The sequence below is a fragment of the Anomaloglossus baeobatrachus genome, chromosome 7 (assembly GCF_048569485.1).
Source record: "Anomaloglossus baeobatrachus isolate aAnoBae1 chromosome 7, aAnoBae1.hap1, whole genome shotgun sequence".
NCBI lineage: Eukaryota > Metazoa > Chordata > Amphibia > Anura > Aromobatidae > Anomaloglossus > Anomaloglossus baeobatrachus.
In genome coordinates, this window is record NC_134359.1 from 13,252,232 (window position 1) to 13,266,620 (window position 14,389).

Genomic DNA, 14,389 nt, shown 5'->3' on the forward strand with positions numbered 1-14,389 from the left:
GAGGATGGGTAGGTTATAGACAGAGATGAGGAGGATGTAGGGGGTGCAGCACTGTGGAGAGGATGGGTAGGTTATAGACAGAGATGAGGAGGAGATGTAGGGGGTGCAGCATTGTGGAGAGGACAGGTAGGTGATAGACAGATGAGGAGGAGATGTAGGGGGTGCAGCACTGTGGAGAGGACAGGTAGGATATAGACAGAGATGAGGAGGAGATGTAGGGGGTGCTGCACTGTGGAGAGGACAGGTAGGATATAGACAGAGATGAGGAGGAGATGTAGGGGGTGCTGCACTCTGGAGAGGACGGGTAGGTGATAGACAGATGAGGAGGAGATGTAGGGGGTGCAGCACTGTGGAGAGGACGGGTAGGTGATAGACAGAGATGAGGAGGAGATATAGGGGGTGACGCACTGTGGAGAAGACTGGTAGGTGATAGACAGAGATGAGGAGGAGATGTAGGGGGGTGCAGCACTGTGGAGAGGACGGGTAGGTGATAGACAGAGATGAGGAGGAGATGTCGGGGGGTGGAGCACTGTGGAGAGGACGGGTAGGTGATAGACAGAGATGAGGAGGAGATGTAGGGGGTGCAGCACTGTGGAGAGGACAGGTAGGATATAGACAGAGATGAGGAGGAGATGTAGGGGGGTGCAGCACTGTAGAGAGGACGGGTAGGGTGATAGAGATGAGGAGGATGTAGGGGGTGCAGCACTGTGGAGAGGACGGGTAGGTGATAGAGAGAGATGAGGAGGAGATGTATGGGGTGCAGCACTGTGGAGAGGACGGGTGAGTGATAGACAGAGATGAGGAGGAGATGTAGGGGGGTGCAGCACTGTGGAGAGGACGGGTAGTGATAGACAGAGATGAGGAGGAGATGTAGGGGGGTGCTGCACTGTGGAGAGGACGGGTAGTGATAGACAGAGATGAGGAGGAGATGTAGGGGGGTGCTGCACTGTGGAGAGGACAGGTAGGGTGATAGAGATGAGGAGGATGTAGGGGGTGCAGCACTGTGGAGAGATTTGTGGTGATAGACAGAGATGAGGAGGATGTAGGGGGTGCAGAACTGTGGAGAGGACGGGTGAGTGATAGAGTTGAGGAGGATGTAGGGGGTGCAGCACTGTGGAGAGCTTTTGTGGGTTAGAACAAGCAATTTTCTACCCTCAAAGATACATTGTTACTTCTATGACAGAAGGGAAAAGAAAGATTTCAGCATAAATCCGAACCAAATGACCTCTCTAATGTAGAGATCCCCGCACTGGCCACCAGGGGTCGCTGCGCGCACCACTCTCAAGGTCGGAACTTGCATCCTCGCGGTGTGTAGACGGGGGAAGGAATAAGACGAGACACACGCGGAAATCACAAACGGAAAAAAATATGGCCCGGGCGGGAAAGGTACGAAGCCGGGAATATTGTGCTGCCGGCCTCAGAGGCTGCGGAGTCAGGGCCGGAGCTGTGCCGCTGCCTCACACACGGGGCCGCAACTCGGCGCTGAGCGCAGTATAGTAAAGGCAATAGACAGTGTGTGATCATACATGCCTGGCTATGAGCGTGCGTCTGTACTGTGACTATGTCCTGTACACCAGAGGCTCGGGGGCGAAATAACGTGTGACACGGGCAAGTCCGGGCAAATCTCTGTGGGTGCAGTCCTGATAATCACCACTAGATGGAGCTCTCACTCTGAACCACTGATCTTCTGTCCCTGCAGTTCCAATTCTCACCACTAGACGGCGCTATATATATATATATATATATATATATATATATATATATATATATATATATATATATATATATATATATATCTATATCTCTATATATATATCCCGCCTTTCCTGCAGCATAGCTGAGGGTCATTGTTCACATGTATTTTTTATCCTTTTATTTCCTTCTAGTCTTTCCCATATAATGATGGCCGGGCTGGTGCTGGTTGTGTTGTTGTCGATCTTTGGATGTGAGTGGCGACATTGACAAGTGTGAACAGTCCCTCCTGTGCTGGTTTTGTAGTTCAGGCTTTGGGCAGTGCGGGGTGAGGCCTCCTGGGGGCGCTGTAATGGTGGCCATGAACACGAGCTCCCGGCTTGTCAGATAGATCTTGATCAGGGAGGGAGACTTGTCGGTGTTCACACTGCAGTGTACAGCGGCCCCGGCACTCGAGCAGGATATCTCCGATGTAATAAGGACTCGTCCTGATTTCTCTGCAGACGGCGATCGTGCTGTGTATGGACGTGGGACTCGCCATGAGTCACTCCAATCAGGGCGAGGAGACACCATTCGAACAGGCAAAGAAAGTCCTGACGCTGTTTGTGCAGAGACAGGTAATTGGGACTTTTACTGACTGCCAGGAGGAGCAGGGGGTGGGTCTGACTGTGACCTGCCAGGAGGAGCAGGGGGTGGGTTTGACTGTGACCTGTCGGAAGGAGCTGGAGGAGGGTCTGACTGTGACCTGTCGGAAGGAGCTGGAGGAGGGTCTGACTGTGACCTGCCAGGAGGAGCTGGAGGAGGGTCTGACTGTGACCTGCCAGGAGGAGCTGGAGGAGGGGTCTGACTGTGACCTGCCAGGAGGAGCTGGAGGAGGGGTCTGACTGTGACCTGTCGGGAGAAGCTGGAGGAGGGGTCTGACTGTGACCTGGCAGGAGGAGCTGGAGGAGGGTCTGACTGTGACCTGCCAGGAGGAGCTGGAGGAGGGGTCTGACTGTGACCTGGCAGGAGGAGTCTGACTATGACCTGGCAGGAGGAGCTGGAGCAGGGGTCTGACTGTGACCTGGCAGGAGGAGCCGGAGGAGGGTCTGACTGTGACCTGGCAGGAGGAGCCGGAGGAGGGTCTGACTGTGACCTGCCAGGAGGAGCCGGAGGAGGGTCTGACTGTGACCTGCCAGGAGGAGCCGGAGGAGGGTCTGACTGTGACCTGGCAGGAGGAGCCGGAGGAGGATCTGACTGTGACCTGCCAGGAGGAGCCGGAGGAGGGTCTGACTGTGACCTGCCAGAAGGAGCCGGAGGAGGGTCTGACTGTGACCTGCCAGGAGGAGCCGGAGGAGGGTCTGACTGTGACCTGGCAGGAGGAGCCGGAGGAGGATCTGACTGTGACCTGGCAGGAGGAGCCGGAGGAGGATCTGACACTGACCTGGCAGGAGGAGCCGGAGGAGGATCTGACTGTGACCTGGCAGGAGGAGCTGGAGGAGGGTCTGACTGTGACCTGCCAGGAGGAGCCTGGGGTGGATCTGACTGTGGCCTGCCAGGAGGAGCCTGGGGTGGGTCTGACTGTGGCCTGCCAGGAGGAGCCTGGGGTGGGTCTGACTGTGGCCTGCCAGGAGGAGCCTGGGGTGGGTCTGACTGTGACCTGCCAGGAGGAGCTGGAGGAGGGTCTGACTGTGACCTGCCAGGAGGAGTTGGGGGAGGAGGAAAAGCCTCTAATTTTTAGTTTTATCCAGTGAAGATCTTTGCGCTAATAACCTGCACTGATACATTGTAACAAACTGTGAGAACAGAAGCGAGGCTTGTGCTGATGTGTGAAATCCACACAGGACGGTTACAATTGTACCAAACCCTCAGCTGTGTGGATTTGTAGGAAACAAGAATGTGTCTGTCACTGACAGGAAGCAGAGGTGTTTCCATTGTGAGACGCCTCCTCTCTGCAGATCCGCTCTCTGTATTCCCGGCCTTTCTGTTCTCCGCTGTTTCAGGTCTTTGCAGAATCCAAGGACGAGGTCGCAGTTGTGCTGTTTGGCACCGATGGCACAGATAACGCGCTGGCGTCTCGGGACCAGTACCAGCACATCACCGTGCAGCGGCACCTCATGCTCCCGGACTTCCAGCTGCTGGAGGAGATCCAGGATGTGATCCAACCCGGCGCCGAGCAGGCCGACTGTATCCTCCGCACGTCCCGGCAGGAACCCGCCCGGCCCCTTCCCGCCCCCCGCCCTGATCCCTGCCCAACTCCACACCCCCCCTGCCCCGACCCCTGCCAGGCCTCGCCTCGACCCCTGCCCCGACCTCCGCTGACGCTTTCCCTTTACTTACTGACTGGTTACTATGCGCTACGAAGGTTATTACACCGTCTCCACCGTCTGTCGGTGCTCCGGTTATTACTCCGTCTCCCCGTCTGTCGGTGCTCCGGTTATTACACCGTCTCCCCGTCTGTCGGTGCTCCGGTTATTACTCCATCTGCCCCGTCTGTCGGTGCTCCGGTTATTACTCCATCTCCCCCGTCTGTCGGTACTCCGGTTATTACACCGTCTCCCCGTCTGTCGGTGCTCCGGTTATTACACTGTCTCCCCGTCTGTCGGTGCTCCGGTTATTACACTGTCTCCCCGTCTGTCGGTGCTCCGGTTATTACTCCGTCTCCCCCGTCTGTCGGTGCTCCGGTTATTACTCCATCTCCCCGTCTGTCGGTACTCCGGTTATTACACCGTCTCCCCGTCTGTCGGTGCTCCGGTTATTACTCCGTCTCCCCGTCTGTCGGTGCTCCGGTTATTACTCCATCTCCCCCGTCTGTCGGTGCTCCGGTTATTACTCCATCTCCCCGTCTGTCGGTACTCCGGTTATTACACCGTCTCCCCGTCTGTCGGTGCTCCGGTTATTACTCCATCTCCCCGTCTGTCGGTACTCCGGTTATTACACTGTCTCCCCGTCTGTCGGTGCTCCGGTTATTACTCCGTCTCCCCGTCTGTCGGTGCTCCGGTTATTACTCCGTCTCCCCCGTCTGTCGGTGCTCCGGTTATTACACTGTCTCCCCGTCTGTCGGTACTCCGGTTATTACACTGTCTCCCCGTCTGTCGGTGCTCCGGTTATTACTCCGTCTCCCCCGTCTGTCGGTGCTCCGGTTATTACACTGTCTCCCCGTCTGTCGGTACTCCGGTTATTACACTGTCTCCCCGTCTGTCGGTGCTCCGGTTATTACTCCGTCTCCCCCGTCTGTCGGTGCTCCGGTTATTACACTGTCTCCCCGTCTGTCGGTGCTCCGGTTATTACACCGTCTCCCCCGTCTGTCGGTGCTCCGGTTATTACACTGTCTCCCCGTCTGTCGGTGCTCCGGTTATTACTCCGTCTCCCCCGTCTGTCGGTGCTCCGGTTATTACACTGTCTCCCCGTCTGTCGGTGCTCCGGTTATTACACTGTCTCCCCGTCTGTCGGTGCTCCGGTTATTACACTGTCTCCCCGTCTGTCGGTACTCCGGTTATTACACTGTCTCCCCGTCTGTCGGTGCTCCGGTTATTACTCCGTCTCCCCCGTCTGTCGGTGCTCCGGTTATTACACTGTCTCCCCGTCTGTCGGTGCTCCGGTTATTACACTGTCTCCCCGTCTGTCGGTGCTCCGGTTATTACACTGTCTCCCAGTCTGTCGGTGCTCCGGTTATTACTCCGTCTCCCCCGTCTGTCGGTGCTCCGGTTATTACACTGTCTCCCCGTCTGTCGGTGCTCCGGTTATTACACTGTCTCCCCGTCTGTCGGTGCTCCGGTTATTACTCCGTCTCCCCGTCTGTCGGTGCTCCGGTTATTACTCCGTCTCCCCGTCTGTCGGTGCTCCGGTTATTACACTGTCTCCCCGTCTGTCGGTGCTCCGGTTATTACTCCGTCTCCCCGTCTGTCGGTGCTCCGGTTATTACACTGTCTCCCCGTCTGTCGGTGCTCCGGTTATTACTCCGTCTCCCCCGTCTGTCGGTGCTCCGGTTATTACACCGTCTCCCCCGTCTGTCGGTGCTCCGGTTATTACACCGTCTCCCCCGTCTGTCGGTGCTCCGGTTATTACACCGTCTCCCCCGTCTGTCGGTGCTCCGGTTATTACACCGTCTCCCCCGTCTGTCGGTGCTCCGGTTATTACACTGTCTCCCCGTCTGTCGGTGCTCCGGTTATTACTCCGTCTCCCCCGTCTGTCGGTGCTCCGGTTATTACACTGTCTCCCCGTCTGTCGGTGCTCCGGTTATTACACTGTCTCCCCGTCTGTCGGTGCTCCGGTTATTACACTGTCTCCCCGTCTGTCGGTGCTCCGGTTATTACACCGTCTCCCCCGTCTGTCGGTGCTCCGGTTATTACACTGTCTCCCCGTCTGTCGGTGCTCCGGTTATTACACTGTCTCCCAGTCTGTCGGTGCTCCGGTTATTACTCCGTCTCCCCCGTCTGTCGGTGCTCCGGTTATTACACTGTCTCCCCGTCTGTCGGTGCTCCGGTTATTACACTGTCTCCCCGTCTGTCGGTGCTCCGGTTATTACTCCGTCTCCCCGTCTGTCGGTGCTCCGGTTATTACTCCGTCTCCCCGTCTGTCGGTGCTCCGGTTATTACACTGTCTCCCCGTCTGTCGGTGCTCCGGTTATTACTCCGTCTCCCCGTCTGTCGGTGCTCCGGTTATTACACTGTCTCCCCGTCTGTCGGTGCTCCGGTTATTACTCCGTCTCCCCCGTCTGTCGGTGCTCCGGTTATTACACCGTCTCCCCCGTCTGTCGGTGCTCCGGTTATTACACCGTCTCCCCCGTCTGTCGGTGCTCCGGTTATTACACCGTCTCCCCCGTCTGTCGGTGCTCCGGTTATTACACTGTCTCCCCGTCTGTCGGTGCTCCGGTTATTACTCCGTCTCCCCCGTCTGTCGGTGCTCCGGTTATTACACTGTCTCCCCGTCTGTCGGTGCTCCGGTTATTACACTGTCTCCCCGTCTGTCGGTGCTCCGGTTATTACACTGTCTCCCCGTCTGTCGGTGCTCCGGTTATTACACCGTCTCCCCCGTCTGTCGGTGCTCCGGTTATTACACTGTCTCCCCGTCTGTCGGTGCTTCGGTTATTACACTGTCTCCCCCGTCTGTCGGTGCTCCGGTTATTACACTGTCTCCCCGTCTGTCGGTGCTCCGGTTATTACACTGTCTCCCCCGTCTGTCGGTGCTCCGGTTATTACACCGTCTCCCCCGTCTGTCGGTGCTCCGGTTATTACACTGTCTCCCCCGTCTGTCGGTGCTCCGGTTATTACACTGTCTCCCCGTCTGTCGGTGCTCCGGTTATTACACTGTCTCCCCCGTCTGTCGGTGCTCCGGTTATTACACTGTCTCCCCCGTCTGTCGGTGCTCCGGTTATTACACTGTCTCCCCCGTCTGTCGGTGCTCCGGTTATTACACTGTCTCCCCCGTCTGTCGGTGCTCCGGTTATTACACAGTCTCCCCCGTCTGTCGGTGCTCTGATTATAAAAGAGTATGGAAAAAGAAGCGCAATAGGGTCTTACCCCAGTAGACAAGGGGTTATAAAAGAAGGGGTTCAACTCGCCAATGGAAGTTGTGACAGTCACAACTCCTATAAAAGCATGTAACTCCAGGTCACGGCAACAGTCCCCACAATGGCTGATAACAGAAGGTAGTAGAGATGGGTTTTCCAAAGCCGCGCCAATGGCCAAGGGACGATGAAAGTATAAGATTAATGTTGCTTTATTTCATGCTCAGGTCAGCGCATTTCAGGAGACTCCGCCCCTTCATCAGGACAAACCGGCAAAGAACATCAAATCAGAGATCAGAGATTTGTTCTTTGCCGGTTTGTCCTGATGAAGGGGCGGAGTCTCCTGAAACGCGCTGACCTGAGCATGAAATAAAGCAACATTAATCTTATACTTTCATCGTCCCTTGGTCATTGGCGCGGCTTTGGAAAACCCATCTCTACTACCTTCTGTGCTTATCAAAGGATCCCTTCTCCTGTCTGATCCGTCCCCCACTGATCCAGTCCTGGTCTCCCCCTAATGAGGGTCCTGTCCTCCTTCGCACTGCGATATCCCCCCGATAAGCCCATTCCTCTGCACTCCTCGTGTTCTCCTTAACCCTTCCAGTCCTGGACGCCCTGATCGTCTCGATGGATATTCTGCAGAAGGAGACGCTGTAAGTGACCATTGCCGCTACATGGAGGTGGTCAGTGCACGTGTACCCCCGAGGTGTGTGTATACAGCAGGTCCTGGAGCAGACCCCCCGGAAACAGCAAGTCAGGCAGTCAGGGCTCTGGGAAAGCTGAGTGACCACCCTGCGGAGCTGAGAGGGCGGCCATACTGACTGTCACCAGCATTTGCACATATAACTATGGGGACAGGGTCAGCATCTTAGCTTGGGAGGGGGGGGGGGACCGCGATGGCCTTGGCTCGGGGGGGAGGGCAGCAGTGGCCTCGGCTCAGTGGGGGGGCAGTACAGTAGCCTTGGCTTGGGGGATGCTGTAGCTGAAGCTTTGGGGGGGGAGGGGGTTTGCTGTGGCCAGGGGGAGGGGGCTGCTGGGGCTAGGAGGGGGCTGCTGTGGGCTTGTTTCGGGAGGCTTGGGGGGCCGCTGTTGTCGTTGGCTGCCCCTTGCTTCTTTTTTCCTTTCTTGTGACGTTTGTTCCTCTCTTAGCGGTAAGAAGTACGAGAAGCTGCACATCGCGGTGCTGACCGACCTCAGCAGCCCCTTCACCGAGGACCAGCTGGAGATCATCATCGCCAACATGAAGAAAGCCGGCATCACCCTGCAGTTCTTGTACGTGACTCGGACCTGCTGGGGAACTACAAATCCCAGCATAGTCACCCACAAACACCAATGAATAAAGAGAAATCACCCTACAATGGAGAATTCTCCACCTCTGAATCCTGGCTTCTGTGCTCGCTGCTTGCTGTCAGTGAATGTCATCCATCTACTTTCTGGTGGGGTCCTAACGCTTCTCCCGCAGGTGACGGCGCCTCGTGTAGGTAACTGATACATTGTAACGACTGCCGCTCCTGTGTGAGGAGCATTACAGATGTTTAGACCTGTATGTGGCTTCCATTCACTGACATAAAGCCGGTGCTGATTGTTGTTAGCGCGTTCTCCATATAATAAATAAAAATAAATAAATCTTTATTTTTATATAGCGCTAACATATTCCACAGCGCTTTACATACATCAAGAACGCTGTCCCCATTGGGGCTCACAATCTAGAGTCCCTATCTGTATGTCTTTGGAGTGTGTGAGGAAACCGGAGAACCCGGAGGAAACCCACGCAAACACGGGGAGAACATACAAACTCCTGCAGATGGTGTCCTTGGTGGGATTCGAACCCAGGACCCCAGCGCTGCAAGGCTGCAGTGCTGACCACTGAGCCACCACAAGACTGCAGTGCTGACCACCGAGCCACCACAAGACTGCAGTGCTGACCACTGAGCCACCACAAGACTGCAGTGCTGACCACCGAGCCACCACAAGACTGCAGTGCTGACCACTGAGCCACCACAAGACTGCAGTGCTGACCACTGAGCCACCACAAGACTGCAGTGCTTGCCACTGAGCCACCACAAGACTGCAGTGCTTGCCACTGAGCCACCACAAGACTGCAGTGCTTGCCACTGAGCCACCACAAGACTGCAGTGCTTGCCACTGAGCCACCACAAGACTGCAGTGCTGGCCACTGAGCCACCACAAGACTGCAGTGCTGGCCACTGAGCCACCACAAGACTGCAGTGCTGGCCACTGAGCCACCACAAGACTGCAGTGCTGGCCACTGAGCCACCACAAGACTGCAGTGCTGGCCACTGAGCCACCACAAGACTGCAGTGCTGACCACTGAGCCACCACAAGACTGCAGTGTTGATCACTGAGCCACCACAAGACTGCAGTGCTAATCACTGAGCCACCGAAGTAGCCTTTGTAGTAGTCACCGTACGTTCTAATGATATAATGGTCTCTCCGCAGTTTACCCTTCCCTCTAGAGGAGGATGAGGACGCGGCCGGTGATGGAGGAGATGATGGACGGAGACTCGGCCCGGGGAAAGGGCTCTCGGCCCAGCAGAAAGATGGCGTCCAGATGGTGCGGCAGATCATGTTCTCCCTGGAGGGCGAGGACGGCCTGGACGAAGTCTACACCTTCAGGTAAGAGCCCATTGTGACCTCTCCAAGGAGCAGTGTAAGAAAGCAGAGCTGCAGGGTAAAGCATGGGGGACAGAGTGGCAGCCTGAGCCTTTAAAGAGACAGGAGGTGGGTATTAGGCTCCGTATGACCCCAGTAGCGCATGCAGCGGGGCCAGAGTCGCCCGTTTTTACAGGTCATGTGCTTTTCTTTGTGGTCGGTGACCTTTTTCTGTTGATTTTTGGGGTTCAGGGACAGTCTGGAGAAACTCTCCATGTTCAAGAAGATCGAGCGGCGGCCCATGGCGTGGCCGTGCGTGCTGACCATCGGCTCCAACATTTCCATACGCATCGTGGGGTACAAGTCGGTGAGTGTCGGTCACATGATCAGCGATTGTCCACAGTTATCAGCCAGTTAATTGTCATGTTTAGTAAGAAAAAAGGACATCTGACAACCCAGGCGCCTCTGATCTAAGGAGCCCGACACCACTTGCTTTCTCCAGGAGGAGATGTTTAGGGCATGCTGGGAGTTGTAGTCCCCCAGGATCACCGCCATACTGAGATACACAGAGGCGGCCGCTCACAGATGACAGAGACTTCATTTTCAGCTGAAAATGATTCCTCAATAAATTTGGCGCCAAGATCTGCGCTTGCTGTCAGTGAATGGGAACATTATCTACAGGTTATAACCAGTGCAGACCTCACAGCTGAGGGTTTGTTACAGTTGCATCCGGTGCAGACAATCCTCTGTATCAGTCTGGGCTCTGGGCTGACACTTCTTATCCCGCACTGATACATTGTAACAAACTTTCCATGCAGGAGACAGATTCACTCTGCTGCTGATGTAATCGATACTGGATCCAATTGTAACAAACCCTCAGCTGTGAGACGCATTAGACCCGTGACAGTTGTTATTTGGTTTCACTGACCGCAATCAGAGATCTTATAGGTGGCAAAGTCCGGAGGCATGAGGCGTATTGGGAAGCTGACACTTTGTAGCACGGATGGTTTAACCCTTCTGTCACCGCCGCAGGTCACAGAGGAGAAGGTGAAGAAGAGCTGGATGAGCGTGGACGCCAAGTCCCTGAAGAAGGACGACGTGCAGAGGGAGACGGTGTACTGCCTGAATAACGACGAGGAGACGGAAATCCAGAAAGACGACACCATACAAGGTGGGGGAAGGACCCCGGGACCCCCGAGGTGCAGCCATCCCCTCCGCGAGCTCAGGGTGGTACGCAGCTAATCACCGCTGATCAGCCATTAAAACGCTGCTGCTGTCAATCTCGTCAGCGACATCAAAATGCTGCGATCCCGGGGGGGGGGGGGCGTCAATTCCAGTGCCAATCGGGCACGATTGTGATTGGTCAGTGTTTTGATATACGGCAGGCGGGGTCCTACCGGAGGCCCCCATTAATGCCGTATTTGTGCTCCATTGACTTCATAGGAAACGGTTATTTCTACCTTTTACTGAGGTATCGTATATAGTACAAATGGGAAATTAAATATGTACCCCCCCCCCCCGCCCCTTCCTGCCGGTGCTATCTGAAAAGAAAAAAGGAACAGCATTAACCCTTAATGTAAAGAAATCAAAAATCCGCAATTCAAAGTAAAAAATGCAATAAGAAGGTTCTTCAGTGCCGGTGGCGTACATGTCGGTCATCAGCCGCGTCCCTGCCTTTGATGCTGATCCTGCGTCTTCCCTGGCACTTGATGGGCTGCTCCGCTCGTAGCTGCTAAACTGCTCTATCATGACACGTGCCGTCGGGGGGCGCCGGTCCCTGCTCCCATCGGTTGCCCTGTGACGTGATCGTGGGGCAGACCCGTGACCTGGAGGGGGGGGCGCCGGAGAGCGTAGAAAGCGGTGACCATATTGTGCACCTACACGACATTGCTCAGGCTCCGCTATAAAGCATTGGGCCCGGTCACTGCTCGCACCGTCCACATGATCATTATTGGTCATTTATGTTGCAAAACAAAACTCCTAAACAAGGATGGAATCGCGTTTTTCTGTCCATTATACAGAAAGGTGAATCATATCTTTCAAAAGTGCAACTTTTCCTGCAAAAAATAAGCCCAATTATGTCCATGTGGATGGAAAAATGTCTCTTTTAAAAAGAAAGGAGGGAAAAAAAAGACAAAAATGAATTTGGGCTCAGACAGGAAGAATTTAAAGGGCCATGCACAACACACAATATCAGCAACTGTGGAAACGGGACACTGTTGCTTTAAGAAATCAATGTCCGCCTCTAGGTACAGGTCTGGGATCACGCTGATGACTTTCTAGGTATTGAGGTTGTGTCTTTTGGTCGGGGACACGCTGAGGGTTGTAGTTGGGGGGATTCGCTATATGTGACCGGTTGGGGACACGCTGATGGTTGTGGTTGGGGGGGATTCACTATATGTGACCGGTTGGGGACACGCTGGGGGTTGTAGTTGGGGGGATTCGCTATATGTGACCGGTTGGGGAGGCGCTGGGGGTTGTAGTTGGGGGGATTCGCTATATGTGACCGGTTGGGGAGACGCTGGGGGTTGTAGTTGGGGGATTCGCTATATGTGACCGGTCGGGGAGACGCTGGGGGTTGTAGTTGGGTGGATTCGCTATATGTGACTGGTTGGGGAGACGCTGGGGGTTGTAGTTGGAGGATTCGCTATATGTGACCGGTTGGGGACACGCTGGGGGTTGTAGTTGGGGGGATTCGCTATATGTGACTGGTTGGGGACACGCTGGGGGTTGTAGTTGGGGGGATTCGCTATATGTGACCGGTTGGGGAGACGCTGGGGGTTGTAGTTCGGGGATTCGCTATATGTGACCGGTTGGGGAGACGCTGGGGGTTGTAGTTGGGGGGATTCGCTATATGTGACCGGTTGGGGAGACGCTGGGGGTTGTAGTTGGGGGGATTCGCTATATGTGACCGGTTGGGGAGACGCTGGGGGTTGTAGTTGGGGGGATTCGCTATATGTGACCGGTTGGGGAGACGCTGGGGGTTGTAGTTGGGGGATTCGCTATATGTGACCGGTCGGGGAGACGCTGGGGGTTGTAGTTGGGTGGATTCGCTATATGTGACTGGTTGGGGAGACGCTGGGGGTTGTAGTTGGGGGATTCACTATATGTGACCGGTCGGGGAGACGCTGGGGGTTGTAGTTGGGGGGATTCGCTATATGTGACCGGTTGGGGACACACTGGGGGTTGTAGTTGGGGGGATTCGCTATATGTGACCGGTCGGGGACACGCTGGGGGTTGTAGTTGGGGGATTCGCTATATGTGACCGGTCGGGGACACGCTGGGGGTTGTAGTTGGGGGGATTCGCTATATGTGACCGGTTGGGGACACGCTGGGGGTTGTAGTTGGGGGGATTCGCTATATGTGACCGGTCGGGGAGACGCTGGGGGTTGTAGTTGGGGGAATTCGCTATATGTGACCGCTCTCTCCTTTCTGCTCAGGTTTCCGCTATGGGAGCGACATAATTCCCTTCTCAAAAGTGGATCAAGATCAGATGAAATACAAAACCGAATCCAAGTGCTTCTCCGTCCTGGGGTTCACAAAGGCGTCACAGGTGCCGGCAGCGTTACCGTCCCTTTAATTGAACGGCCAGATATATATGATGCAAATCCACACGTCACGTGTTGTGCTCCAGTCACATCCAGAGCTGTATGCAATCCATGCCCATCACTGTGGTGGCTGCAGCCCCTGAACCTGCAGGAGGATGTGCGGTGCCCAGCAGAATTATGCACGCAGCTCCGGAGGTGACTGGAGCATTAGTGACGCTGGAGGGCTCGGCTCGGTGTGAACGGTGTCTCATAGGGACCTGTCTGTGATTTCAGATCGAGAGGACGCATTTTCTGGGCAACCAGGTCCTGAAGGTCTTCGCCCCGAGCGATGATGAAGTAAGTGTCAGTAAATGTGAAGAAGCCGCTGATCAATGATTAACCCTTCCTGACCTAGGACATCCATGTGCCCCCGATGTCTGGAGCGGGGCCCGGGTCCTTGAGCTCTGATCACGGCTGTTTAACCATTTACATGCCGCAGCCAATCTCCAACCGCAGCATTTAAATGGTCCCAACCAATGTGGGCAGCCGTACGTGTGCCCATCCCCCCCCACCACCAGTGTCTGCGCTGAAGACCCCGTCACCGCCATCTTTGTGCTGCTGCGATGGAAAAATCTGTTTTATTTTATGTCCAATCACATCTGATGGAGACAAAAATCAAAAATATTTGTCCACATTTCTGTATTGTTACTAATGATTCCCGTAGAAGGCACAATCCACGGTTCTAGAAATGTACAAATCTGCAGGAATCCCCCGCCCCGGACTCACGTGCGCCTGCTTCTGTTCTCCAGGCCGCCACCATCGCTCTCTCCGCACTGATCCACGCACTTCATGACACGGAAATGGTGGCCGTGGTGCGGTACGCCTACGACAGGAGGTCTAACCCGCAGGTCGGGGTGGCGTTCCCCCACATCAAGGAGAAATACGAGGTACGAGGTACAAGGCAACAAGCACTGAAATAACAAAGCGAGAAAACTCTGCTGCACTCCTACATAAACCAGGGAGCGCAGCTCTGGAGTATAATACAGGAGGTAGCTCAGGATCAGTCATG

The 14,389-nt window shown here is 55.2% G+C and overlaps 1 protein-coding gene across 1 annotated transcript in view; it reads left to right on the forward strand.

Moving 5' to 3' along the window:
- Window positions 1–1,295: 1,295 nt before the first annotated feature.
- The window catches only part of XRCC5 (X-ray repair cross complementing 5), a 43,443-nt gene continuing 30,349 nt past the window's right edge, over window positions 1,296–14,389 (forward strand). The window contains exons 1-11 of the mRNA XM_075318766.1: window positions 1,296–1,386; window positions 2,196–2,309; window positions 3,675–3,858; window positions 7,785–7,833; window positions 8,330–8,452; window positions 9,641–9,817; window positions 10,046–10,160; window positions 10,826–10,964; window positions 13,234–13,346; window positions 13,615–13,677; window positions 14,130–14,267. Coding sequence (XP_075174881.1) covers window positions 1,369–1,386; window positions 2,196–2,309; window positions 3,675–3,858; window positions 7,785–7,833; window positions 8,330–8,452; window positions 9,641–9,817; window positions 10,046–10,160; window positions 10,826–10,964; window positions 13,234–13,346; window positions 13,615–13,677; window positions 14,130–14,267 — 1,233 coding nt within the window. The 5' untranslated portion in view covers window positions 1,296–1,368. The remainder of the gene's footprint in view (window positions 1,387–2,195; window positions 2,310–3,674; window positions 3,859–7,784; window positions 7,834–8,329; window positions 8,453–9,640; window positions 9,818–10,045; window positions 10,161–10,825; window positions 10,965–13,233; window positions 13,347–13,614; window positions 13,678–14,129; window positions 14,268–14,389) is intronic.